The sequence below is a fragment of the Canis lupus genome, chromosome X (assembly GCF_011100685.1).
Source record: "Canis lupus familiaris isolate Mischka breed German Shepherd chromosome X, alternate assembly UU_Cfam_GSD_1.0, whole genome shotgun sequence".
Taxonomy (NCBI): domain Eukaryota; kingdom Metazoa; phylum Chordata; class Mammalia; order Carnivora; family Canidae; genus Canis; species Canis lupus.
In genome coordinates this window covers 77,869,515-77,894,760 of record NC_049260.1, presented here as the reverse complement: position 1 = coordinate 77,894,760, position 25,246 = coordinate 77,869,515, and the positions used below count along the sequence as shown (strand labels likewise).

The following is a 25,246-nucleotide window of genomic DNA, read 5'->3' as shown; positions in this document are numbered from 1 at the left end:
CTCAAAATGGATGAAAGATCTAAATATGAGACAAGATTCCATCAAAATCCTAGAGAAGAACACAGGCAACACCCTTTTTGAACTCGGCCATAGTAACTTCTTGCAAGATACATCCACGAAGGCAAAAGAAACCAAAGCAAAAATGAACTATTGGGACTTCATCAAGATAAGAAGCTTTTGCACAGCAAAGGATACAGTCAACAAAACTCAAAGACAACCTACAGAATGGGAGAAGATATTTGCAAATGACGTATCAGATAAAGGGCTAGTTTCCAAGATCTATAAAGAACTTCTTAAACTCAACACCAAAGAAACAAACAATCCAATCATGAAATGGGCAAAAGACATGAACAGAAATCTCAGAGGAAGACATAGACATGGCCAACATGCACATGGGAAAATGCTCTGCATCACTTGCCATCAGGGAAATACAAATCAAAACTACAATGAGATACCACCTCACACCAGTGAGAATGGGGAAAATTAACAAGGCAGGAAACAACAAATGTTGGAGAGGATGCGGAGAAAAGGGAACCCTCTTACACTGTTGGTGGGAATGTGAACTGGTGCAGCCACTCTGGAAAACTGTGTGGAGGTTCCTCAAAGAGTTAAAAATAGACCTGCCCTACGACCCAGCAATTGCACTATTGGGGATTTACCCCAAAGATACAAATGCAATGAAACGTCGGGACACCTGCACCCCGATGTTTATAGCAGCAATGGCCACGATAGCCACACTGTGGAAGGAGCCTCGGTGTCCAACGAAAGATGAATGGATAAAGAAGATGTGGTTTATGTATACAATGGAATATTACTCAGCTATTAGAAATGACAAATACCCACCATTTGCTTCAACGTGGATGGAACTGGAGGGTATTATGCTGAGTGAAGTAAGTCAGTCGGAGAAGGACAAACATTATATGTTCTCATTCATTTGGGGAATATAAATAATAGTGAAAGGGAATATAAGGGAAGGGAGAAGAAATGTGTGGGAAGTGTCAGAAAGGGAGACAGAACGTAAAGACTGCTAACTCTGGGAAACGAACTAGGGGTGGTGGAAGGGGAGGAGGGCGGGGGGTGGGAGTGAATGGGTGACGGGCACTGGGTGTTATTCTGTATGTTAGTAAATTGAACACCAATAAAAAATAAATTTAAAAAAAATAAAAAATAAAAAAATAAAATAAAAAAATAAAATAAAAACCTCAACAGCAATCAGACAGAGTGGCTTTATGTCTGCTGAATTGAATAATAAACACGTTGAGCTCATTAAAAAAAAAAAAGAAAGAATCGCAGATGCTTCTTCCTCAATTTCCCATGTGGAATAACCAAGGAAGACACGTATTGGCTCATCTTGAGACACTGCCTCATATATAGAGCCAATGGCTGTGGGTCAGAGGCTGCAGGTCCATCAGAGGCTGATTCAGAAGCGTGGGGCTGCACTGATTGGACGCTCCATAAGACCTGTAGTGTTGTAAGTAATTAAGTTCTGACTTTTCAAGAACAAAAGTTTATAGCCTGAAAAGAACAAAGTCAGATAAATCTGAATGGGTTAACAGTGGCAGCTTTAGTTGGGAGGGGTCCTGAATAGGTGTTGTTTTTTGAATTTTTGGATTTAGACATTTATGTACTGAGTTTGGGTCCTTGCTTATGGCTTTTCAAAGAACTTAATAATATGAATACCATTGAAAAAGTTTGATTTGGGTATGCCTGTCCTATTAATGCTATTTCCCCCCATGTTGTTGCTATAATTTGTTAGTGAGGCAGTAGCCATTCTTTTATTTCATCTCAGTAACCACAGCATTACATCATGATTAGTCACTAGGTGCCTTTCTCCTCAATTACTCACTCATAGGAATAATCAGATGTAGTCAATTCCCACTCTGGACTTCAACATCAAATGGCATTTTCCTTTCTCCTTCCCAGATTTCATGTGTGTCTCTCACACTTCCACTCCAAGTGTCCCATCCACAGCCCAATTATGGTGCATTTTAATGTTGTTTTACTAGCACTCCCATTTGATTTCTGAAATTACAAATGAAAACCACACACATACACACACACAATCCTAATGAATCCAGGTTCTTAAATAACTGTTTACATAATACAACGTGTATGAGGCCAATATGCATGAATAACTTTGAAAAACATCTGCATGTCATATTGACACATGGATTGTGAACAGCAATAAGCATGATAGAAATTAGACTTGTTGAAATGCAGTTTTCTTTTTCTAAATGGTCCACAGTTCTTTTCTGAAAAGGCAACGGCTCCGCAAAGAACCTTTGGCTTCTAAAATTTTCTTCCCGCTGTATATGGAAATTTCTAGGTACCACCCACGAGAATTTATTTGCACTATATTTTGTGGTAGCTTTTCTTGGGATTTATGAAGCAAGCACTTTGTGTCCCCGCTCCAAATACCTTTGGCTTATTCTGTCTTTTAGTGGGCGCCAGAAAAAGTTGTATTTCCATAGTTTACCCAGCTTATGTCTCACTGCTAGGTGCAGAGTAACATTCTTTACAGGTTTCTACATTCAAATAAAAGGTCATTTAGAATTTATTTTAAAAGTTCACACGGAACACATAGCAAACTTGATGAAATCGTGAGTTTTAATGCAACTCCTAACACATTTCAAAGGATTGAATTCTGTCCCCCCCGCCCCGCGTGGGTTTTCTCTCCACAGATATAGGAAGCTAGGAATCAATGAAATAAAACGTACTTGGATAATCACGAACTGCTTTGAAATTCAGCATGTACCTATAGGAAAAGGAAAAAAAGGGGTGGTGGTGGAGAGCCCGTGCAAGAAGGAAAAAACACAGTGGGTAGTAAAGCGCATTACCATTATCCTAAGTCCTCCGACCCATCAGATCACTTGAGGTAGAGGAAGGAATCATCTTAGTTCCCTTAATTTCCAAACAGCCTCTGCCTATCTGGATGCAAAAAACGATAGGGACTTGTCCCACCGTGACATCTGGATGTTTATACTCCAACCACACTGGTTCAAAGCAAGAGCTTGACCAGAAACCCCCAGGCAGACAATCATGCCACCTTCCCCCTTCAATCTCCAGGCTGGGTGTCCGAGGAAGGCTGTTATTGGTTCAGCCCTGGTCACCCCACCACCCTTTGGGCCAATGGCCACGGATCATGTGCTGCCAGTTGCTGATTGGCTGCTGCTAGCAGCGGCTGGGAGCACAGCTGCTCTCATTGGACGATCCCATCAGCCATGCGTAGTCGTGGTTCAGGAAGATTTGGGGTCAAAAGTGCAAGAGTATAGGCTACCAAGGAACGGAATCAGATAAATGTGAGTGCAGTAAAATCGGCCTTTCCCAAGGTGGGGAGCTCGAGTAGGCCACGATTCGAGGTCGTTTGATTGAGTTTTCGGCACAGTGTTTGGGTCCTCTTGTATGTGTGTAGTTGAATTTGGACGAGAGGCTCTGTTGGGGGAGTGTGAATGCGCTATGTGTCAGTTCGGGATCTGCTACAGCACTTCACTCATTGCTGTATCACAAACTCAAACAAATCTCTTGATGATACCACTCGACACAAGAGGGAGAAGGAGAATACTTAAGGCAAGTCAAATCACTGTGGACACACAGCTGTGACCAAAAAGATACCAGAAGAGGCTGGCCTGAAGGAACGGGCCATTTAGGAAAGTGACAAAATGCAACCCGGCCAAGGAAATCCTAACGGTCCACACCACACACGTATATTAAAGTGGACTTGACAACATTTTGTCATGTTCTGCCCACGGTGAACGTGCTTTAAGGATGGGCAGCATGGCATAGGGCCAAACGCTGGAGTAGGTGGCGTTGTGGGGAGCTACAGGTCTTTCCCCGACAAGTGAGGTAGCTCTGAAAAGAGCCTTTGTTTTGTGGGGTGGTCAGAGGGTCAGCTGTTCATTGGCGTCTGTTCATTGGCGTCTGGCGTACCAGATGAAGGCCTCGGAGGCCTCAGACACGACATGCTTGCCAATCCCCCCTGGCAGCAGCAGATGCATGGCGGTCTGGATCTCCCTGGAGGTGATGGTGGAGTGGGCCAGGCGAGAGGCCTCGTCGATGATGCGCTCGAAGATGTCATTAATGAACGAATCTGTGACTCTCAGGGCCTTCTGCGAGAGGCTCAGGCCCTCATGAACCTTCTTCAGAACCCTGGGAAATAGGTGGCGAAACTGCCTGAGCAGCGGACCCGGCGGCGGAGTTGGTGGTGGTGGCGGTGGTGACTGCAGCGGTGGCGGTGGTGACGGCGGCAGCGGCGGTAACGGCATTGGCGCCTCGGCTGCTCCTGCTGAGGGCTCTCCTGATAGGCTGCCGCCTGGCTCCTCCGTAACCAGGCTTTCCTCCCAAGAGGTCTCACAGCCAGGCTCAGCCATGTGGGGCTCACCTCCCCGATAGCTCAGAAGGAAGCGCACTGGCAGCAGCTGAAGGGCCAGGGCTCTTTTATAGCCACTGTATGGCCCGATGTCACCGGAAGCTCCTCTCTGATTGGACAAAAGGCAAAGCCAGGAAGTGAGCGGGTCATTCAGCCAGGTCTTGTCAGATCTCGTGGCACACCTTCGAGCTTGGCATCTCCTCAGTCAGAGCGGGAATCAGGCAGCCTCTAAGTTTCCCATGAGGGCTGCCAGAAGGACCTCTAAACATTCCACAGGAAGCCGTTGAGTACCTCTAGATTTCCAACATGAAAATTTTCTGGAGAGGGAGAGAGTAGGAGAGAAGGGGGAGGAGCAGAGAGCGAGGGAGAGATTTCAAGTAGGCTCTACACCCAGCGTGTAGCCCGAAGTCTGGCTGTATTTCACAAAACCTGAGATCATGACCTGAGCCAAAATCAAGAGCCAGATGCTTAACAGACTGAGCCACCTAGGCACCCTTTTGCAATACTTTTTATTCCATAGTAGTCCTCATCTCCACCTTACCGTTGCTGTGATTATAAAAGAGGGGCACACAATGGGATGCCTGGGTAGTTCAGCCATCTGCCTTCTGCTCAGGGCGTGATCCTGTGTCCGGGGATAGAGTCCCACAGGGGGCTCCCTGTGAGGAGACTGTTTCTCCCTTTGTCTGTGTCTCTGCCTCTCTCTGTGTGTCTCTCACGAATAAATAAATAAAATCCTTAAAGATAAATAAAGGTCGGGCACATTGATTCCAGAGCATCAGAGTATTTGTAGCACATCCTAAGTCAATCACATTTACCGCTTATAAGAAATGATGCACTAATGTGGAATCAAAATTATTCCAATAAAACTACCACTCTTCCACGTTCCGTTATGTTGGAATGCAACATGTTGGAAATCTGGAGTTACTCTATGCCTTCACGATTCTAGGTTGTTTGATTGAGTTTTTGGCACATTGTTTGGGTCCCCTTTTATGTTATTTGAATTCAGATAATGGGATATACTAAAGGGGTGTGAATGGGGTAAGTGTGATTGTTATATCTGGTATTGCACTTAAATTGTTGCTATACCACACATTTTGAAAAAACAAAAATCTCCGGATGACACTATTGGACACAGGTAGGAGAATAAGAATAGGTGAGGTAAATAAAATTATTTTGGAAATAGTTTTGACCATTAAGATCCCTGAAGAGGCTAACCTAGGGAAATACCTAATAGAAATGACCATTTAGCAAAGTGATGAAATGCAGTATGGTTAAGAAAAATCATAGCCAATAGCACTAAAGACATAGAAAGTCGAGCTGATACTGTTTTTTTTTAAACATTTCTTTCACACTAAGAATTTATAAAGATCGACAAAATGACAAAGATCCAAACACTAGAGTAGACTGCACTCTGGAGAGCTTCAGGTCTTTTCCTGCCAAGTGAGGTAGCTCTGAAAAGAAAAGGCTCTTGCCTTTGCTTTGCGGTGTGGTCAGGCGGTCCTGAGGCAGCTCATTGGTGTCTGGTGCACCGGATGACGGCCTTGGTGGCCTCAGACACAGTGTGCTTGGCAGTCTCCCCAGGCGGCCACTGACATATGGCTCTCTGGATCTCCCTGGAGGTGATGGTGGAATGCTTCCTGTATTGCTATGAGGTGCTCTCCTTGGACACAACCCATCATCCAAGTGATTCGTAATACTGTATTTAGTTCCGTCTTGTTAACTTTTTGCTTTAAGTCGCCATAATCATTATAAATATTTTATGCCATCGATATTTCATTTACTTCTATTTGCCAATTCATTCTATTATCATTCCTCTGGCATCTCAGATCATTTTCCATCTTCTAAGTTACATTCTTTAAAATCTCCTTTCATATGGTGTTCAGTGGGTATAAGTACTGAGTTATCATTTTTCTTAAATGTCTTTACTTCTGAGTTAAAGTCTTAAGGTAACCATAATTGAGATGGAGTTAGGTATGCAGGGCACTAAAGAGGCCTTTAAATCCTGAAATCCTGAAAGCTGTCAATTAGGTACCTACCCTCCTCTTAGGGGAGGTAAGATAGTACCTCCAGCTTCACTCCAGCAGAGGAGTGATATTCCTGCAGAGGCAATGGTGAACAATGTTAACCCATGGGAGATGTAGTTAGATAGGGACCATATTGCTTTAGGTGTCTTTGGTGCTTACCCAGGTGTATTGTCACACATCACTGGGAATTATGTTTAAGAAAAATCATGTGCATAATTACTTGCTGAGTATAATAACTGGACTGGCCTCATGAATATTATTCCCCTTTTATGACAGGAAGTTTCTCAGACTTTGGAGAAAAATAGGGATGTGGGAGTCTCCACTTCCCCATTCCTTGACAGCATCAATGATTAGATGGTGGTCCATGAACAAAAACAGTCTGGGAGACCTCTACATTCCACTTAGGAGGCTCTAGCAATAGTGTCAAGCAAACAAACAAGCAAAGCATAATTGCACAAGAAGTGAAGGAAGACAACATCCTTCTCCCTGCATCATTCCATCCCTCAAGCCAGCATTGTTCTGGACCAGGAAAAAAAATTTCCCAACTAGTAAGAATTCCTCTTACTAGGGAAGGAAAAAGTAGAGTGAGTGAACAACTTGTCTAGACTGTCCTGGCACTGCATGAAGGTCTAGCTTCAGTTTCACCCCACTCATAACAGCAAAGACTTGACTAGGAAGAAGGAATAAAAGCAGAGGCTATTATCAACACATATGCAGCAGGAGTGATTTCAGTTTACAGAGAATTTTGTGGCATACAACTCAGCAGCTTCCACCAACGATGAAGTCACTGCCTGGGTGCATAGATCCTGACAATGGTCCTAGAAGTATTTAAGTTTCCTAGAGCCAGCCATTCCTCAGTACCCACCCCCAGGCCCCAGACCACCCTCCTGCCAACACCCCTACCAAAACCACACCCTTCCAGAGCCAGGACCCACATGAGTAACCATTCAAATACTCTGTGGCTGCACAGGTGTAGAACACCAGCCACCCTGGTCCCTTCCTACCTCCACCAAGACCCAGGAGTTAAGCTTACAGCCAATCCGGTTTTCTCGTAGGTGTGCAAGAGCAAGACACCAGCTTAAGTACCCTGGGCTGACGCACCAGCTTGCCTGCACTTGGGGGCACAGATAGCCCCTCTAGCCATGGCCTGATCCTATCATTTGCATCTGCTACAGCGGGTACACACACAGAGGAGAGTGTGCAGTGATGGGTGAATTCTCTGACAGCCAGGCCCCCAGCAACAGCTGCTTATGGAAAGCATGCTCAGCCTTCTGTCACTGGCCTGCAACACCATGCCCACCTATAGATAGCATCTCCAGCTTCACTCCAGCAGGACTCTCACCACTGGCCCTCACTATACTGCATAGGCACAGGGGAAAGATCGTGTGGCCACAGGACAGCATACTGACACCTAGGGCCCCCTGATGTCCTTGTGAGTCTGTATCAGGCCCAGTCATTTGTCCCTGGCCAGCAACACCACACTCACCTATAGATAGTCCCCGCAGCTGTGAACCTGTGAAGCCCTAGCCTGATTCCCATCACTGGCTTTCAAGTCCATATGCATGCCTAGGGGAAGAAAGTGCAGCTGTACAAGAGCACACCATCATCCAGGGCCCCCTGTAGCTGTCTGTGGGCTCAGATCAGGCTCTACCTCCTGTCACTGGCTGACACCACCATGCCCACAGGTGGCTGGTTCCTCTGGTTGTGGACCTGCATGACCCCCAGCCTTACCCCCATCACTGTACTCCACTGCAGTCTGCATACCTATGGGTAGAGTGTGAAGCCATAGGAGAGCACACTGGCACCCAGGTCCCCCACAGATTCCAGTGAGTGCATAGATGGCCTTGGCCTCTGTTACCCACCCTGACCCCCATCACCACAAGTGTGTCTGCAGGTGACCACTGCTGCCACATAGACACCTGCACTAGGCCCTCACAGCAGAGTATGTGTACACCACTGGCTCTGGCCACCATTACTGCCTGCCCTGGTCCCTAGCTATGGGTCCTGGAGTCACCACTCAGGAGCCCAACAGCCCTTGCAGCCACTGCATTCTCTCCACCATGCTCACCAACATACACACGGTTGTTGATACTGTGGACCTCAGTGGCCTGAACTGAAGAGACATTACAGCCTCCTTGGACCCACTGCTGCCGTGTGCCCCTGCCCTTAGTGCCCTGCACCAGTAGATGCAGGGTCATAGCACAGCCCAGTGTGCTGCACATCCACACTGCAGAATCACTCCATAAAGTCTGGAAGAGGTGACTGCTCCTTGAAATGCATAGATACCTACACAAGGCAACAGTGATCCGAGAATCAGGGAAACGTGTTCACCAAAGGAACACAGCAAACCTCCAGTAGTGGGCCCCAAAGAAATGGAGATCCAGGAATTTTCTGACAAAGAATTCACAAAAAAAAATTGTTCTACAAATGCTCAGAGGGTTATAAGAGAACACAGATAAGCAAATTAATGATATCAGGAAAACAATACAAGAACAAAATGAGAAGCTCAACAAAGTGTCAGAAAACATAAAAAAGGACCAACCTGAAATTTCAGAGCTGAAGAATACAAGCAACTGAATAATTCAATAGAGAACTTCAACACCAGACTTGAACAAGCAGAAGGGAGAATCAGTGAGCTAAAAGACATTATCTATTGAAATTATACAATTAGAAGAGCAAAAGGAAAAAAAGAACGGTGAAAAGGAATCAAGAAAGCCTATGTGAGTTTAGGGACACCATCAAAAAGCAATAATGTATGAATTACTGCCACCCCCAGAAGGAGAAGAGAAGGACAAAGGATTACAAACTTATTTAAAGAAATAATGGCTGAAAACTCCCCAAAGATGTGGACATCTAAGTTCATGAAGCTAATAGGTCACCTCAAAATTACAATCCAAAACATGCTTCACCAAAACACATACCAATAAAATTGTCTAAAACCAAAATCGAAGGGCAGGCTGGGTGGCTCAGTGGTTTAGCACCGCCTTCGGCCCAGGGCGTGATCCTGGAGACCGAATATCGAGTCCCACGTCAGGCTTCCTGCATGGAGCCTGTTTCTCCCTCTGCCTGTGTCTCTGTCTCTCTCTGTGTCTCTCATGAATAAATAAATAAAATCTTTAAAAAAACAAAACAAAACAAAACAAAAATCGAAGAGAGAGTTTTAAAAGCAGCAACAGAAAACAATTTTTCTCTCATACAAGGGAAGCTCCATAAGGCTATCAGTGGGTTTTTTGGGAGGGACCTTAAAGGCCGGGAGAGAATGGGATGATATATTTAAACTGCTAAAAGAAAGAAATTGCCAACCAAGAGTTCTTTACCCAGCGATGCTGCCCTTCCAAATTGAAGGTGAAATAAAGACTTTCCCTAGTAAACGAGAGCTGAGGGAACTCGTTGTGACTAACCCTATGTCACAAGAAATGCTGAAAGGAGTTCTTCAAGCTGAAACTAATTGGTAACACCAAAACATATGAAAATACACAACACGCTGTTAAAGGTAAGCATACAGTCAGACTCAGAATACCCTAAGACTGTAACGTGGTGATGTGCTGACTAGGTAACTTTAAAATAAAGAATAAGAGACAAAGGTATTGAAAACAATTTGTTAACGGACACACACACACACACACACACACAAAATATAAACAATGATGTAAAAACAGTAAATTTGGGTGGGGAATAATAGGATAGAGTTTTGGTATGTCATCAAAGTTAAGCTGTCAGCATAAAATAGACTGTCATACCTACAGGATGTTGTGTGTAAACCTCATGGGAGCCAAAAAGTAAAAACTACCTAGATACACAAAAGATAAAGAGAAAGTAATCAAAGCATACCACTACGAAAAATATTCCATTTACAAAGGAGGGCATCAAGAAAGGAATAGTGAAAAGTGGAACTAGAGAACAGCCAAGAAACCAGTAATAAGGCGACATTAGTAAGTCTTATCAATAATTACTCTCTTAATGGATTGAATCCACCAATCAAAGGGCATAGAGTGGTTTAGTGGACAAAAAGCAAGATCAAACTATGTGCTGCCTACGAGGGACTCACCTCAGCTCTGAGGACATACATAGATCCAAAGTGAAGGGATGACAAAAGCTATTCCATGCAGGTGGAAACCAAAGAGAGTGGGGTTAGCTATACTAATGTCGAGCAAAATAGACTTTAAGCTAAAATGGTAACGAGAGATAGAGATGGTCGTTAGGTAATGATGAGGGGGGTCAATTCTTCAGGAAGATGTAACAATCATAAATATGCACTCAACACTGGAGCACCTAAATATATTAAGCAAATACTTAAAAAACTGAAAGGAGAAATAAACAGCAATAGGATAATACAGGGAGACTCCAGCACCCCACTTTCAATATTGCATGGATCTTCCAGACAAGAACATCAACAAGGAAGCACTGCACTTGAGCCATACTTTAGACAAAACGGACTCAACAGACATATATAGAACATTTCATCTGGCAGCAGCAGAATACACGTTCTTCTCAAGTGCGCATGGAACATTCACCAAGATAGATCACAAAACAAGTCTTAGCAAATTTAAGAGCATTAAAATCATACTATCTTTTTTGACTGCAAGAGTATGAAACAAGGTATCACTAGCAGGCAAAAAGGTAGAAAATTCACCAGTATGTGGAGATTAAACAACATGCTTCTGGATAACACTTGGGTCAAAGAAGAAACCAAAAGGGGAAATCCAGACACAAATGCAAATGGAAGCATAGCATATCAGAACTGCTTTTGCAGCAACCTATATGTTTTGTTTTAAGAGGGAAATTTACAGTGACAAACACCTACATTAAGAAACAAGAATGATCTCAACCTAAATTTTCACCTCAAGGAGCTAGAAAAAGAAGAACAAACTAAGCACAACGTCAGCAGAAGGGAGGAAGTAACAAAGATCCGAGTGGAAATAAATGTGCCAGACACCAGAAAAAATGATAGACAAGATTAATGAAACTAAGAACTGGTGATTTGGAAAGATAAATAAAAGTGATGAAACTTCAGCTAGGTTACCTCAGGAAAACAGAGAGAAGACTCAAATAAAACCAGCAGTGAAAGAGGGGACATTACAACTGACACCACGGAAATACAAAGGACCACGAGAGATTACTACAAATGGTTATATGCCAACAAATGGATAACCTAAAAGAAATGGATGTATTCCTAAAACACACAATCCACCAAGACTGTGTCATGAAGAAACAGAGAATCTGACAGGCTAATATCAAGTACGGAGATTGAATCATTACTTAAAACCTGCCAAAACAGAAAATCCCAAGAACATATTATTTCACTGGTGACTTCTACCAAACATTTAAAGAACTAGCACCAAAAAAAAGAAAGAAAGAAAGAAAGAAAGAAAGAAAGAAAGAAAGAAAGAAAGAAAGAAAGAAAGAACTAGCACCAATACATCACAAATTCTTCCCAAAAATTGGAGAGGAAGGAATACTCCCAAACTCATTTTACAAGGCCAGCATTACTATGACACAAAAGCCAGGTAAGAACGCTACAAGAAAAGAAATTGACAGACTAATATCCCTGATGAATACAGATGAAAATATTCTCAAAAAAAAAAGAAAAAAACATGAGCAAACTGAATTCAACAGCACATTAAAAATAAATCATCCACCATGATCAAGGGGGATTCATCCCTGTGTTGCAAGTATGGCTCAACATAGATCAAGGGGGATTCATCCCTGTGTTGCAAGGATGGCTCAACATATGCAAATCAATAATTGTGATACACTGCATTAACAAGACACAGGATAAAATCATAGAATCATCTTAGTAGATGCAGAAAAAGTATTTAACAAAATTCAATATTCGACTCTCATTTAAAAAAAAAATCTCAAGAAGTGGGAATGGAGAGGACACACCTCAACATAGTAAAGGCCATGTGTGACGAGCTGACTCAATGGTGAAAAGCTGAAAGCTATTGCTCTGAGATCAGAAACAAGACAAGGACGCCCACTTTTGCCACTTTTATTCAACATACTATTGGAAGTCCTAGCCAGACCATTTAGGCAAAACAAAACAAAACAAAACAAAACAACCACGGAGAAGAAATGAAAAGGCATTCAAGTTGTAAGGGAAGAAGTAGAACTGTCACTATTCGCAGATGACATAATATTACTTCTAGAAAGCCCTGGAGACTCCACCAAAAGACAGTTAGAACCAATAAATGGATTCAGTAAAGCTGCAGGAAACAAAATCAAAATTCAAAACTCTGTTGCATTTCTGCACACTGCTAACAACCTATAAGAAAGAGAAATTAAGAAACCAATCCGTTTACAATTGTATCAGAAAGAAGAAGATAACTGAGACTAAATTTAACTGAGGAAGTGAAAGATCTGTACACTGAAAACTATAAGACAATGATGAAAGAGATTGAACAGATGCAAATAAATGGAAAGATATTCCATACTCAGGGAGGGGAAGAATTGGTATTATTAAATGTTCATCCTACCCAAAGCAATCTAGAGATCAGTGCAATCCCTACTGAAATTCAATGGCATTTTTCACAAGAATAGAAGAAACAATCCTAAAATTTGTATGGAACCACAAAAAAACACCCCCCCCCAAAAAAAAAAACCCCAAGTAACCAAAACAGTCTTGAGGAAGAAGAACAAGGCAGGAAGCCTCATACTCCCTGATTTTGAACTATTTTACAAAGCTATAACAATCAAAACAGTATGGTATTGGCATAAAAACAGATGCATAGATCAACAGATGAGACTAGAGAGCTCAGAAATAAACACAGACATATACAGTCAATTAATTTACAAAAAGAGCCAAGAATATACAACAGGGGAAAGAACAGTCTCTTCAATAAATGGTGTTGGGAAAACTGGACAGCCACATGCAAAAGAATAGAACGGGATCACTGTCTTACACCACAGGCTAAAGACTGAATGCAAGACCCAAAACCATAAAACGCTTGGAAGCAATCATAGGTGCTAAGCTCCTTGACATCAGTCTTGGAGATTGATTGATTGATTGATTGATTGATTGAGTTTTTGGATCTGACACCAAGAGGAAGGATAACAAAAGCAAATATAAACAAATGGGGCTACATCAAACTAAAAAGCTTCTGCACAGCAAAGGAAATCCTCAGCAAAATGAAAAGCCAACCTACCGAGTGGGAGAAAATATTTGCAAATCATGTATGTGATAAAGGGTTAATATCTAAAATATATAATGAATTCCAAAAACTCAAAGGCAGAAAAAAGAAAAATCAAACAACTTGATTAAAAACTGGGCAAATGATCTGAATAGACAGACAATTTTCCAAAGAAGACATACAGATGCCCAACAGGTACATGAAAAGGCCTTCCATATCACTAATCAGGGAAATACAAATCAAAGCCACAACAAGGTACAACTTCGCACCTGTTAGAATGGCTATAATTAAAAAGACAAGGAATAACAAATGCTTGTGAGGATGGAGAGAAAAAGGAAGTCTCATGCACTGTTGGTAATATAATGTATGGGATGTAAATTGGTGCAACCACTGTAGAAAACAGCATGGAGGCTCCTCAAAAAACTAAAAATAAAAGTACCATATAATCATCTAGTAATTCCACTACTGGGTATTTATCTGAAGAAAATGGGTACAATGAACGGGCACCACCATGTTCATTGCAGCATTATTTACCATAGCCAAGATATGGAAACATCCTAAGTATCCATTTCTGTTGGCATGATATGGCCTTTTTTTTTTATGTTTAGGATTTTCATTTTATTAGCTTTTTTTTTAAAGATTTTATTTATTCATGAGAAACAGAGAGACAGAGAGTGAGAGACAGAGACACAGGCAGTGAGAGAAGGAGGCTCCATACAGGGAGTCTGATGTGGGATTTGATCCTGGGACTCCAGGACCATGCCCTGGGCTGAAGGCAGGCGCTAAACCGCTAAGCCACCCAGGGATCCCCCATTGTCAGCTCTTACATTTAGGTCTTTGATCTATTTTGAGTTAATTTTTGTATATGGTGCTAGGTCAGAATCCAAACTCCTTCTTTTGCATACGAATATCCAGTTTTCTTAGCTTCATTGGTTGAGAAGTCCATCTTTTCTATTGAACTCTTTGGTGAGACATCTGTCTTGAACCAAAGTATCCTCAAAGAGGGCTGATAGCTGAGGGGTGTCTGCTGGCAGCACATTTGATATGCTTTGAAGTCAGACCCACCTGGGTACAAATCGCAGCTGGTAAATAGTAATATTTACCAGTTGTGTGGCGTTAGGGAAGTTCTCTGAGCCTGTGTTTTCTCATCTGTAAAAAGGGAATGATAGTATTATCCACCTCATAGGGTTGTTGTGAGCATTAAATGAGATGACGGAAGTAAAATGCTCAGCACGACAAATGTAACAAGCACTCCGTAAATTTAGGCTGTATCATTTCCTCCCACATGGCACAGGAAGTCAGCTCATTTGCCCAACCCTGGCCTTTGTCTCCACAGTCTGGTTAATTGTCTTCAACTACGTACCTGTGACATGATTGTAACAAGTGCCAAATATGGTTCTTACTCCTGATATATGACAGCAAATGAGACAAGGACTCTCATATCAGGAAGTTCACTATCCAGTGTGAATTAAAGATAATAGTTAAGGAAACGGATATCTGAACCAAATAATTCTACAAAGAACTAAGTATATACACACACATACATAATGGGGGAGAGAGCAGTACTAGATTAGGTGGTCAGGAAGACCTCAATGCAGAAGTAGCAAGCAAAGGAAAATAAGATCCTAAAACGACTGTATTAAAAATTTCGAATAGGCATTGAACATGAAGATCAGTTAAACAGTAATTCACATGTGAATTTTAAAATATGACAAGAATGTAAAATAATGTGAGGAAAAAAACCTAAAAGCAAACAACTTTTGAAATCCAGTTGAACCTAATTCAATTACAGGACATTTGGGCAAAAATGAAAATTCTAGAGTATGCATACAATGAAAGGGTGAAGAGAAAGAACAACCCAGTAGGTTGACTTTGATTTATCATCAGTAGACTGCCAATAAAAAGAGGTACTTCCACTGAGCATACTCTTATTTCACAAACTCATGTGATTTTGAAAAACAAAAAATTGAATCTGCTGAGTGCTCTCAAAACCAGTTTACTCAATGATGGAGAATATGACTAATAGCAGGTCACATTATGGTCATACTTACAGAACTGTTATCAGGGTGAACCTGTTTGAGCACCTTCTAAAGGTAGTTAGAACAGAAAACCCCAGGCAGCACATTGAAACTCTTCATTTTAGTCAGGGATCTTGGAGCCCTTATTGTGAGAAGATGCAAAATCAATCACTCGGGTATTGTGACAACAACATCTTTTTAAGAAAGAGGAATGAGTTGGAGAATGAAGTAGGGCAAGTTGTGTACGGCCTGCATTTCTATCAGGTTAAGAAAGAGACATGAATGCCAATAAAATTGGGAGTAATGAAAGAGCTCAGATTAATTTACAGCTTTCAGATCACTTCCAATCAAGGAAGGTAGGCCTAAACATCAGGAAACAAATCACACAATACGTATCTCTGATACTTCAAAGTGCCTCCAATTAAGGGGTTCCCTTACACAAATCTAAGGAAATTTTAATATTGGAAATGCTATAATTTACTTAAATAAATCAAGAGAAAATAGTGTTCTCAATGGCTGCTAAAGCTACCAAGAGGGCGCTTTTGATACCTAGTAAGTTACCTTAAATGGCTTAGAAAACTAAAATTGTTGTTCTGAGCACATAGATTTCAAACAAAATCTTAATATCACCTTTGCTGATGAAATGCTACTATCATTCTTATTAGAGCCAGCAAATGAAAAGAAAGCTTTTAATCAGCATTACGATTTAAAAGTATTTGTGAATATTTGGAAATTAAATTTTAAGAAGATTCAAACACTAAAAAAGGGCCTAAATAGTTTTGTTAATCTGATTGCACTGCAAATGAGTAAATATCTAGAAAAGCTTTGTCTTGGGAAACCTTACACTCCTAAAAGTAAACAGGAACTGCTGAAGCTATTATGTCAATCATATCTGCCAATATTCGCTGTACAAAACATTATAACAGAAATTTAAAGAAATTTATTGCAGGATCCATTTAAAATTGTAATAAAATTATGTATTTTATTTTAACATAATTACATCATGTTAACATAAATTATAAGTGCATATGAAAAAATTTTTCTAAAAAAGCATAGAGGAAAAAAAAATAAATAAAAATAAAAAAAAAGCATAGAAGAGAGAGACGTTTCAGATTTTAAAAATCTCCTCAATAATTCACCTAACAGAAGTCAGATGGATTCTTATATCAGTTTCTGCACTTTATCTCTTGCCGTATCACTGATTATGAGCCTCTGGGAAACTCACCATAGGCTCATGAGAAAATGAGAGAGAAAAGGGTAAACATCATTACAACTGGAAAAAAAACCCCATTGAGCCTGACCTACAGAAATATCTAACAGAAATGACTGTTGGGGAAAGCCAAGAAATGCAGCATGGTTAAGGAGAGTTCACAATTGTCCAAGGAATAAACGGCACTCAAATATATTTTAAAGGAGAGTTGATCATGTTTTGTTCATGGTAAAAAATACTTTAAATATCTGCAGAATGCCACAAGAACAAAAACTAGAGTTTGTCCCACTTTTTAGAGCTACAGGTCTTTTTCTGCCAAGTGAGGTGGCTCTGAAAAGAGCCTTTGGTTTGTGAGGTGGTCCTGAGGCAGCTCACTTGCTAAAGGTGTACCTCATGAGGGCCTTGGTGGCCTCAGACACCGCGTACTTGCCAATCTCCCCCGGCAGCAGCAGGCGTACGGCGGTCTGGATCTCCCTGGAGGTGATGGTGGAGCGCTTGGTGGAGCGGGCCAGGCGAGAGGCCTCGTCAGCGATGCGCTCGAAGATGTCCTTAACGAACGAATCCATGATGCTCACAGCCTTCTGTGAGAGGCTCAGACCCTCGTCAACCTGCTTCAGAACCCTGGGGAAGTAGATGGCGAAACTGTCTGAGCGGCTGCGCCGGCAGCGACGGTGGCATTGACGCCTTGGCTTCTTCCTCTTCGGGGTCTCTGGTTCGGCTTCCCTGGGCTCTTTAGTGCCCAGGCATTCCTCCGAAGAGGTCTCACAGCCAGGCTCAGCCATGTGGGGCTCACCCTCCCAACAGCTCAGAAGGACGGACAATGGCGGCTGCTGAGGGGCACTGGCCCCTTTATAGTCGCTGCATTTCCTGACGTCACAGGCAACCTCTGTATCTGATTGGACAAAATACAATACAGGGAAGTGGGGTTCTATGCCAGGCTGTGTCACTTATGATTGCATGCCCTCGAGTTTGACATCACATCAGACAATTAGAGAGGGAATCCAGTGTCCTCTAAACTTCTTGGTACCTCGGTCAGAAAAACTTTCAACCATTCCATTTCATTGTGCATTTTGTCTGCTGTTTTTCAACATCAAAATAGTAACAGATCTTGGGATCCCTGGGTGGCGCAGCGGTTTAGCGCCTGCCTTTGGCCCAGGGCGTGATCCTGGAGACCCGGGATCGAATCCCACGTCGGGTTTCCGGTGCATGGAGCCTGCTTCTCCCTCTGCCTGTGTCTCTGCCTCTCTCTCTTTCACTGTGTGCCTATCATAAATAAAATAAAATAAAAAAATAGTAACAGATCTTAGAAGAGTCGTGTTTTTATCAGAATACTTCATATTCCACATCATCACCTTATTTCTGATAAGCAGTAAGTGCCATTGGATCAGGATGCGCTAGAAACCAGGATGCTCTGGAGACCCAGAGTCAATGTGTATACCCCTTAAAATGGCAGCAAAGGTAAAGTGGTGGTGATAGAAACACAGGAGCACATAGGGAGACAAGGAAGAAAATGACACCTGTGTTTAAATAGTTAACGAATGTATAACAGGATGTAGCACTTCTTGAGCACCTTCCCCCCCCTTTTTTTTATTTATTTATGATAGTCACGCACAGATGACTCGTGGTGCTACTTTGTAAATGCTATAGGGAAGGACCTGCAGAATGGGATATCCCAGAGCTGAATCTTATTTCCCCATGTTTTCTGCACAAAGCAAGAGGTGAGGATATGAGATTGGGGTAGTTGGCTGTGGATCTGCTGAAAATGCCTGGTGCCCTGTGAACCTTAAGGTTTGTCCACAAGAGATAACAGGAGATGCCAGAAATTCTCAAGCAGAGCTCTCATGTGCATGCCTGGCCTGCCCTGGTGGGGCAAGACACATCTAGTGCCTAGAATAGAATGGAGAGAAACACAAGCAACCAAGAGTCCCCAAGAAGCCTCCATTCAGTCAGTCACTAGAATACCTTTTTTCTTTCTTGTCAAGCAACCAGATGACAATCTTAGCAGAGGGCAAAACCACTACTAACAAATAAATCAGAATAGATCTGGGCACACTGGCCAGTTTTTCAGGACCAGTTTGCTTACATTTTCAAGCAACTACCATCACTGTCAGATGCTCAGCCTAACCCAACAGGTGCCACTACAGGAAGGGAGAGGGAGAAGGACCAGCCCCAGAGGGACTGACAGCCTGGAACCTGTAGCTACCACAGATGGGTCCCTCTGAAGATCCTTTGCCCTCCTCTGGCTTTCCAGGTATCATGTCAACTAATCAAAGTTGGTATTAAGCTTCCTGTTGCCTGTCTCAGAAATACTACAAAAACATACCAGTCATAGAAAGGTCAACCAATGTTTGTTCATTGATGTCCCAACAGGGGAGCTTTGGAAAGACTTCACCAGAAGCACCAAAAATTGTAGACCTTTCAACTTTGGCTTTTTTGAGGGAGTCTGATCTCTATATAACAAGCCTATAGTTCCAGGGGAACAACTGTCCAAATTGGGACCATTTCTCCTACTAATCAGAATGGACTGTTGTCCTGGGCTAAGCCACTGTAGCTTGGGCAGGAACTCTCACATGGCCAGCAGAGTGCTGGTGCAAATCAAGAGAAATAACTAACAAGCAGCTGCCCCAAGTTCTGACTAAGACCCTCAGGAAAAATTGCAAAAGCCACAGTCTCCAAACATAGCACAACAAAGAAGTCATACTGATAAAAACAGCAAGATTTTTAATGTTTTCATCAGGATTTGCCAAGTTTAAAATTTTTAAAAAATATTTTACTTATTTATTCATGAGAGACACAGACAGAGAGAGAGGCAGACACAGGCAAAGGGAGAAGAAGGATCCATGCAGGGAGCCTGATATGGGACTTGATCCCAGGACTCCAGGATCACATGCTGGGCTGAAGGCAGGCGCTAAACCGCTGAGCCACCCAGGGATCCCCTAAAATTATTTTATGCTTGGAGGTGGCAAGATAGTTTTGGATCCTTAAAAAACATGTCAGTGATCTCAACCCACAGCAGTTGTCAGTAAAACATGTGTGGCAAGGAGTGCAAAAGCAAGCCATGTCCGATTTACTGCCAAGGCTAAAACCTCACTGAAAAAGGAGTGTATGAGGGTGCTTAGCAGGTTATAACAAAGCCCTTGTTACAATCATGTCACAGGTACGTAGTTGAAGACAATTAACCAGACTGTGGAGACAAAGGCCAGGGTTGGGCAAATGAGCTGACTTCCTGTGCCATGTGGGAGGAAATGATACAGCCTAAATTTACGGAGTGCTTGTTACATTTGTCGTGCTGAGCATTTTACTTCCGTCATCTCATTTAATGCTCACAACAACCCTATGAGGTGGATAATACTATCATTCCCTTTTTACAGATGAGAAAACACAGGCTCAGAGAACTTCCCTAACGCCACACAACTGGTAAATATTACTATTTACCAGCTGCGATTTGTACCCAGGTGGGTCTGACTTCAAAGCATATCAAATGTGCTGCCAGCAGACACCCCTCAGCTATCAGCCCTCTTTGAGGATACTTTGGTTCAAGACAGATGTCTCACCAAAGAGTTCAATAGAAAAGATGGACTTCTCAACCAATGAAGCTAAGAAAACTGGATATTCGTATGCAAAAGAAGGAGTTTGGATTCTGACCTAGCACCATATACAAAAATTAACTCAAAATAGATCAAAGACCTAAATGTAAGAGCTGACAATGGGGGATCCCTGGGTGGCTTAGCGGTTTAGCGCCTGCCTTCAGCCCAGGGCATGGTCCTGGAGTCCCAGGATCAAATCCCACATCAGACTCCCTGTATGGAGCCTCCTTCTCTCACTGCCTGTGTCTCTGTCTCTCACTCTCTGTCTCTCTGTTTCTCATGAATAAATAAAATCTTTAAAAAAAAAGCTAATAAAATGAAAATCCTAAACATAAAAAAAAAAGGCCATATCATGCCAACAGAAATGGATACTTAGGATGTTTCCATATCTTGGCTATGGTAAATAATGCTGCAATGAACATGGTGGTGCCCGTTCATTGTACCCATTTTCTTCAGATAAATACCCAGTAGTGGAATTACTAGATGATTATATGGTACTTTTATTTTTAGTTTTTGAGGAGCCTCCATGCTGTTTTCTACAGTGGTTGCACCAATTTACATCCCATACATTATATTACCAACAGTGCATGAGACTTCCTTTTTCTCTCCATCCTCACAAGCATTTGTTATTCCTTGTCTTTTTAATTATAGCCATTCTAACAGGTGCGAAGTTGTACCTTGTTGTGGCTTTGATTTGTATTTCCCTGATTAGTGATATGGAAGGCCTTTTCATGTACCTGTTGGGCATCTGTATGTCTTCTTTGGAAAATTGTCTGTCTATTCAGATCATTTGCCCAGTTTTTAATCAAGTTGTTTGATTTTTCTTTTTTCTGCCTTTGAGTTTTTGGAATTCATTATATATTTTAGATATTAACCCTTTATCACATACATGATTTGCAAATATTTTCTCCCACTCGGTAGGTTGGCTTTTCATTTTGCTGAGGATTTCCTTTGCTGTGCAGAAGCTTTTTAGTTTGATGTAGCCCCATTTGTTTATATTTGCTTTGTTATCCTTCCTCTTGGTGTCAGATCCAAAAACTCAATCAATCAATCAATCTCCAAGACTGATGTCAAGGAGCTTAGCACCTATGATTGCTTCCAAGCGTTTTATGGTTTTGGGTCTTGCATTCAGTCTTTAGCCTGTGGTGTAAGACAGTGATCCCGTTCTATTCTTTTGCATGTGGCTGTCCAGTTTTCCCAACACCATTTATTGAAGAGACTGTTCTTTCCCCTGTTGTATATTCTTGGCTCTTTTTGTAAATTAATTGACTGTATATGTCTGTGTTTATTTCTGAGCTCTCTAGTCTCATCTGTTGATCTATGCATCTGTTTTTATGCCAATACCATACTGTTTTGATTGTTATAGCTTTGTAAAATAGTTCAAAATCAGGGAGTATGAGGCTTCCTGCCTTGTTCTTCTTCCTCAAGACTGTTTTGGTTACTTGGGGTTTTTTTTTTTGGGGGGGGGGTGTTTTTTTGTGGTTCCATACAAATTTTAGGATTGTTTCTTCTATTCTTGTGAAAAAATGCCATTGAATTTCAGTAGGGATTGCACTGATCTCTAGATTGCTTTGGGTAGGATGAACATTTAATAATACCAATTCTTCCCCTCCCTGAGTATGGAATATCTTTCCATTTATTTGCATCTGTTCAATCTCTTTCATCATTGTCTTATAGTTTTCAGTGTACAGATCTTTCACTTCCTCAGTTAAATTTAGTCTCAGTTATCTTCTTCTTTCTGATACAATTGTAAACGGATTGGTTTCTTAATTTCTCTTTCTTATAGGTTGTTAGCAGTGTGCAGAATGCAACAGAGTTTTGAATTTTGATTTTGTTCCTGCAGCTTTACTGAATCCATTTATTGGTTCTAACTGTCTTTTGGTGGAGTCTCCAGGGCTTTCTAGAAGTAATATTATGTCATCTGCAAATAGTGACAGTTCTACTTCTTCCCTTACAACTTGAATGCCTTTTCATTTCTTCTCCCTGGTTGTTTTGTTTTGTTTTGCCTAAATGGTCTGGCTAGGACTTCCAATAGTATGTTGAATAAAAGTGGCAAAAGTGGGCGTCCTTGTCTTGTTTCTGATCTCAGAGCAATAGCTTTCAGCTTTTCACCATTGAGTCAGCTCGTCACACATGGCCTTTACTATGTTGAGGTGTGTCCTCTCCATTCCCACTTCTTGAGATTTTTTTTTAAATGAGAGTCGAATATTGAATTTTGTTAAATACTTTTTCTGCATCTACTAAGACGATTCTATGATTTTATCCTGTGTCTTGTTAATGCAGTGTATCACAATTATTGATTGGCATATGTTGAGCCATCCTTGCAACACAGGGATGAATCCCCTTGATCTATGTTGAGCCATACTTGCAACACAGGGATGAATCCTCCTTGATCATGGTGGATGATTTATTTTTAATGTGCTGTTGAATTCAGTTTGCTCATGTTTTTTTCTTTTTTTTTGAGAATATTTCATCTGTATTCATCAGGGATATTAGTCTGTCAATTTCTTTTCTTGTAGCGTTCTTACCTGGCTTTTGTGTCATAGTAATGCTGGCCTTGTAAAATGAGTTTGGGAGTATTCCTTCCTCTCCAATTTTTGGGAAGAATTTGTGATGTATTGGTGCTAGTTCTTCTTCTTTCTTTCTTTCTTTCTTTCTTTCTTTCTTTCCTTTCTTTCTTCTTCTTTCTTTCCTCTTCTTTCTTTTTTTGGTGCTAGTTCTTTAAATGTTTGGTAGAAGTCACCAGTGAAATAATATGTTCTTGGGATTTTCTGTTTTGGCAGGTTTTAAGTAATGATTCAATCTCCGTACTGATATTAGCCTGTCAGATTCTCTGTTTCTTCATGACACAGTCTTGGTGGATTGTGTGTTTTAGGAATACATCCATTTCTTTTAGGTTATCCATTTGTTGGCATATAACCATTTGTAGTAATCTCTCGTGGTCCTTTGTATTTCCGTGGTGTCAGTTGTATGTCCCCTCTTTCACTGCTGTTTTTATTTGAGTCTTCTCTCTGTTTTCCTGAGGTAGCCTAGCTGAAGTTTCATCACTTTTATTTATCTTTCCAAATCACCAGTTCTTAGTTTCATTAATCTTGTCTATCATTTTTTCTGGTGTCTGGCACATTTATTTCCACTCGGATCTTTGTTACTTCCTCCTTCTGCTGACGTGTGCTTAGTTTGTTCTTCTTTTTCTAGCTCCTTGAGGTGAAAATTTAGGTTGAGATCATCTTGTTTCTTAATGTAGGTGTTTGTCACTGTAAATTTCCCTCTTAAAACAAAACATATAGGTTGCTGCAAAAGCAGTTCTGATATGCTATGCTTCCATTTGCATTTGTGTCTGGATTTCCCCTTTTGGTTTCTTCTTTGACCCAAGTGTTATCCAGAAGCATGTTGTTTAATCTCCACATACTGGTGAATTTTCTACCTTTTGCCTGCTAGTGATACCTTGTTTCATACTCTTGCAGTCAAAAAAGATAGTATGATTTTAATGCTCTTAAATTTGCTAAGACTTGTTTTGTGATCTATCTTGGTGAATGTTCCATGCGCACTTGAGAAGAACGTGTATTCTGCTGCTGCCAGATGAAATGTTCTATATATGTCTGTTGAGTCCGTTTTGTCTAAAGTATGGCTCAAGTGCAGTGCTTCCTTGTTGATGTTCTTGTCTGGAAGATCCATGCAATATTGAAAGTGGGGTGCTGGAGTCTCCCTGTATTATCCTATTGCTGTTTTATTTCTCCTTTCAGTTTTTTAAGTATTTGCTTAATATATTTAGGTGCTCCAGTGTTGAGTGGCATATTTATGAGTGTTTACATCTTCCTGAAGAATTGACCCCCCTCATCATTACCTAACGACCATCTCTGTCTCTCGTTACCATTTTAGCTTAAAGTCTATTTTGCTCGACATTAGTATAGCTAACCCCCACTCTCTTTGGTTTCCACCTGCATGGAATAGCTTTTGTCATCCCTTCACTTTGGATCTATGTATGTCCTCAGAGCTGAGGTGAGTCCCTCGTAGGCAGCACATAGTTTGATCTTGCTTTTTGTCCACTAAACCACTCTATGCCCTTTGATTGGTGGATTCAATCCATTAAGAGAGTAATTATTGATAAGACTTACTAATGTCGCCTTATTACTGGTTTCTTGGCTGTTCTCTAGTTCCACTTTTCACTATTCCTTTCTTGATGCCCTCCTTTGTAAATGGAATATTTTTCGTAGTGGTATGCTTTGATTACTTTCTCTTTATCTTTTGTGTATCTAGGTAGTTTTTTACTTTTTGGCTCCCATGAGGTTTACACACAACATCCTGTAGGTATGACAGTCTATTTTATGCTGACAGCTTAACTTTGATGACATACCAAAACTCTATCCTATTATTCCCCACCCAAATTTACTGTTTTTACATCATTGTTTATATTTTGTGTGTGTGTGTGTGTGTGTGTGTCCGTTAACAAATTGTTTTCAATACCTTTGTCTCTTATTCTTTATTTTAAAGTTACCTAGTCAGCACATCACCACGTTACAGTCTTAGGGTATTCTGAGTCTGACTGTATGCTTACCTTTAACAGCGTGTTGTGTATTTTCATATGTTTTGGTGTTACCAATTAGTTTCAGCTTGAAGAACTCCTTTCAGCATTTCTTGTGACATAGGGTTAGTCACACGAGTTCCCTCAGCTCTCGTTTACTAGGGAAAGTCTTTATTTCACCTTCATTTGGAAGGGCAGCATCGCTGGTAAGAACTCTTGGTTGCAATTTTCTTTCTTTTAGCATTTAAATATATCATCCCATTCTCTCTCCCGGCCTTTAAGGTCCCTCCCAAAAAACCCACTGATAGCCTTATGGAGCTTCCCTTGTATAGAGAAAAATTGTTTTCTGTTGCTGCTTTTAAAACTCTCTCTTCTCTGATTTTTGTTTT

The 25,246-nt window shown here is 41.3% G+C and overlaps 1 protein-coding gene across 1 annotated transcript; it reads right to left on the bottom strand.

Annotated features, from left to right (window-relative positions):
• Positions 1–1,944: 1,944 nt before the first annotated feature.
• Positions 1,945–17,630, bottom strand: LOC119878079 (late histone H2B.L4-like). The gene is made up of 2 exons (XM_038587973.1): positions 17,139–17,630; positions 1,945–2,022 (listed from the first exon to the last, which is right to left on the bottom strand). Exons 1-2 carry the CDS (start codon positions 17,528–17,530, stop codon positions 1,989–1,991), a joined length of 426 nt encoding a protein of 141 aa, XP_038443901.1. The 5' UTR covers positions 17,531–17,630; the 3' UTR covers positions 1,945–1,988.
• Positions 17,631–25,246: the final 7,616 nt, after the last annotated feature.

Bases quoted from the DNA above. Each gene is read 5' to 3' on its own strand.
- LOC119878079 (XM_038587973.1), bottom strand. From the start codon at position 17,530: ATGGCTGAGCCTGGCTGTGAGACCTCTTCGGAGGAATGCCTGGGCACT. The intron at 2,023-17,138 runs GTACACCTTTAG...TTGTAATTTCAG, and splicing joins GCCACCAAGGCCCTCATGAG to AAATCAAATGGGAGTGCTAG.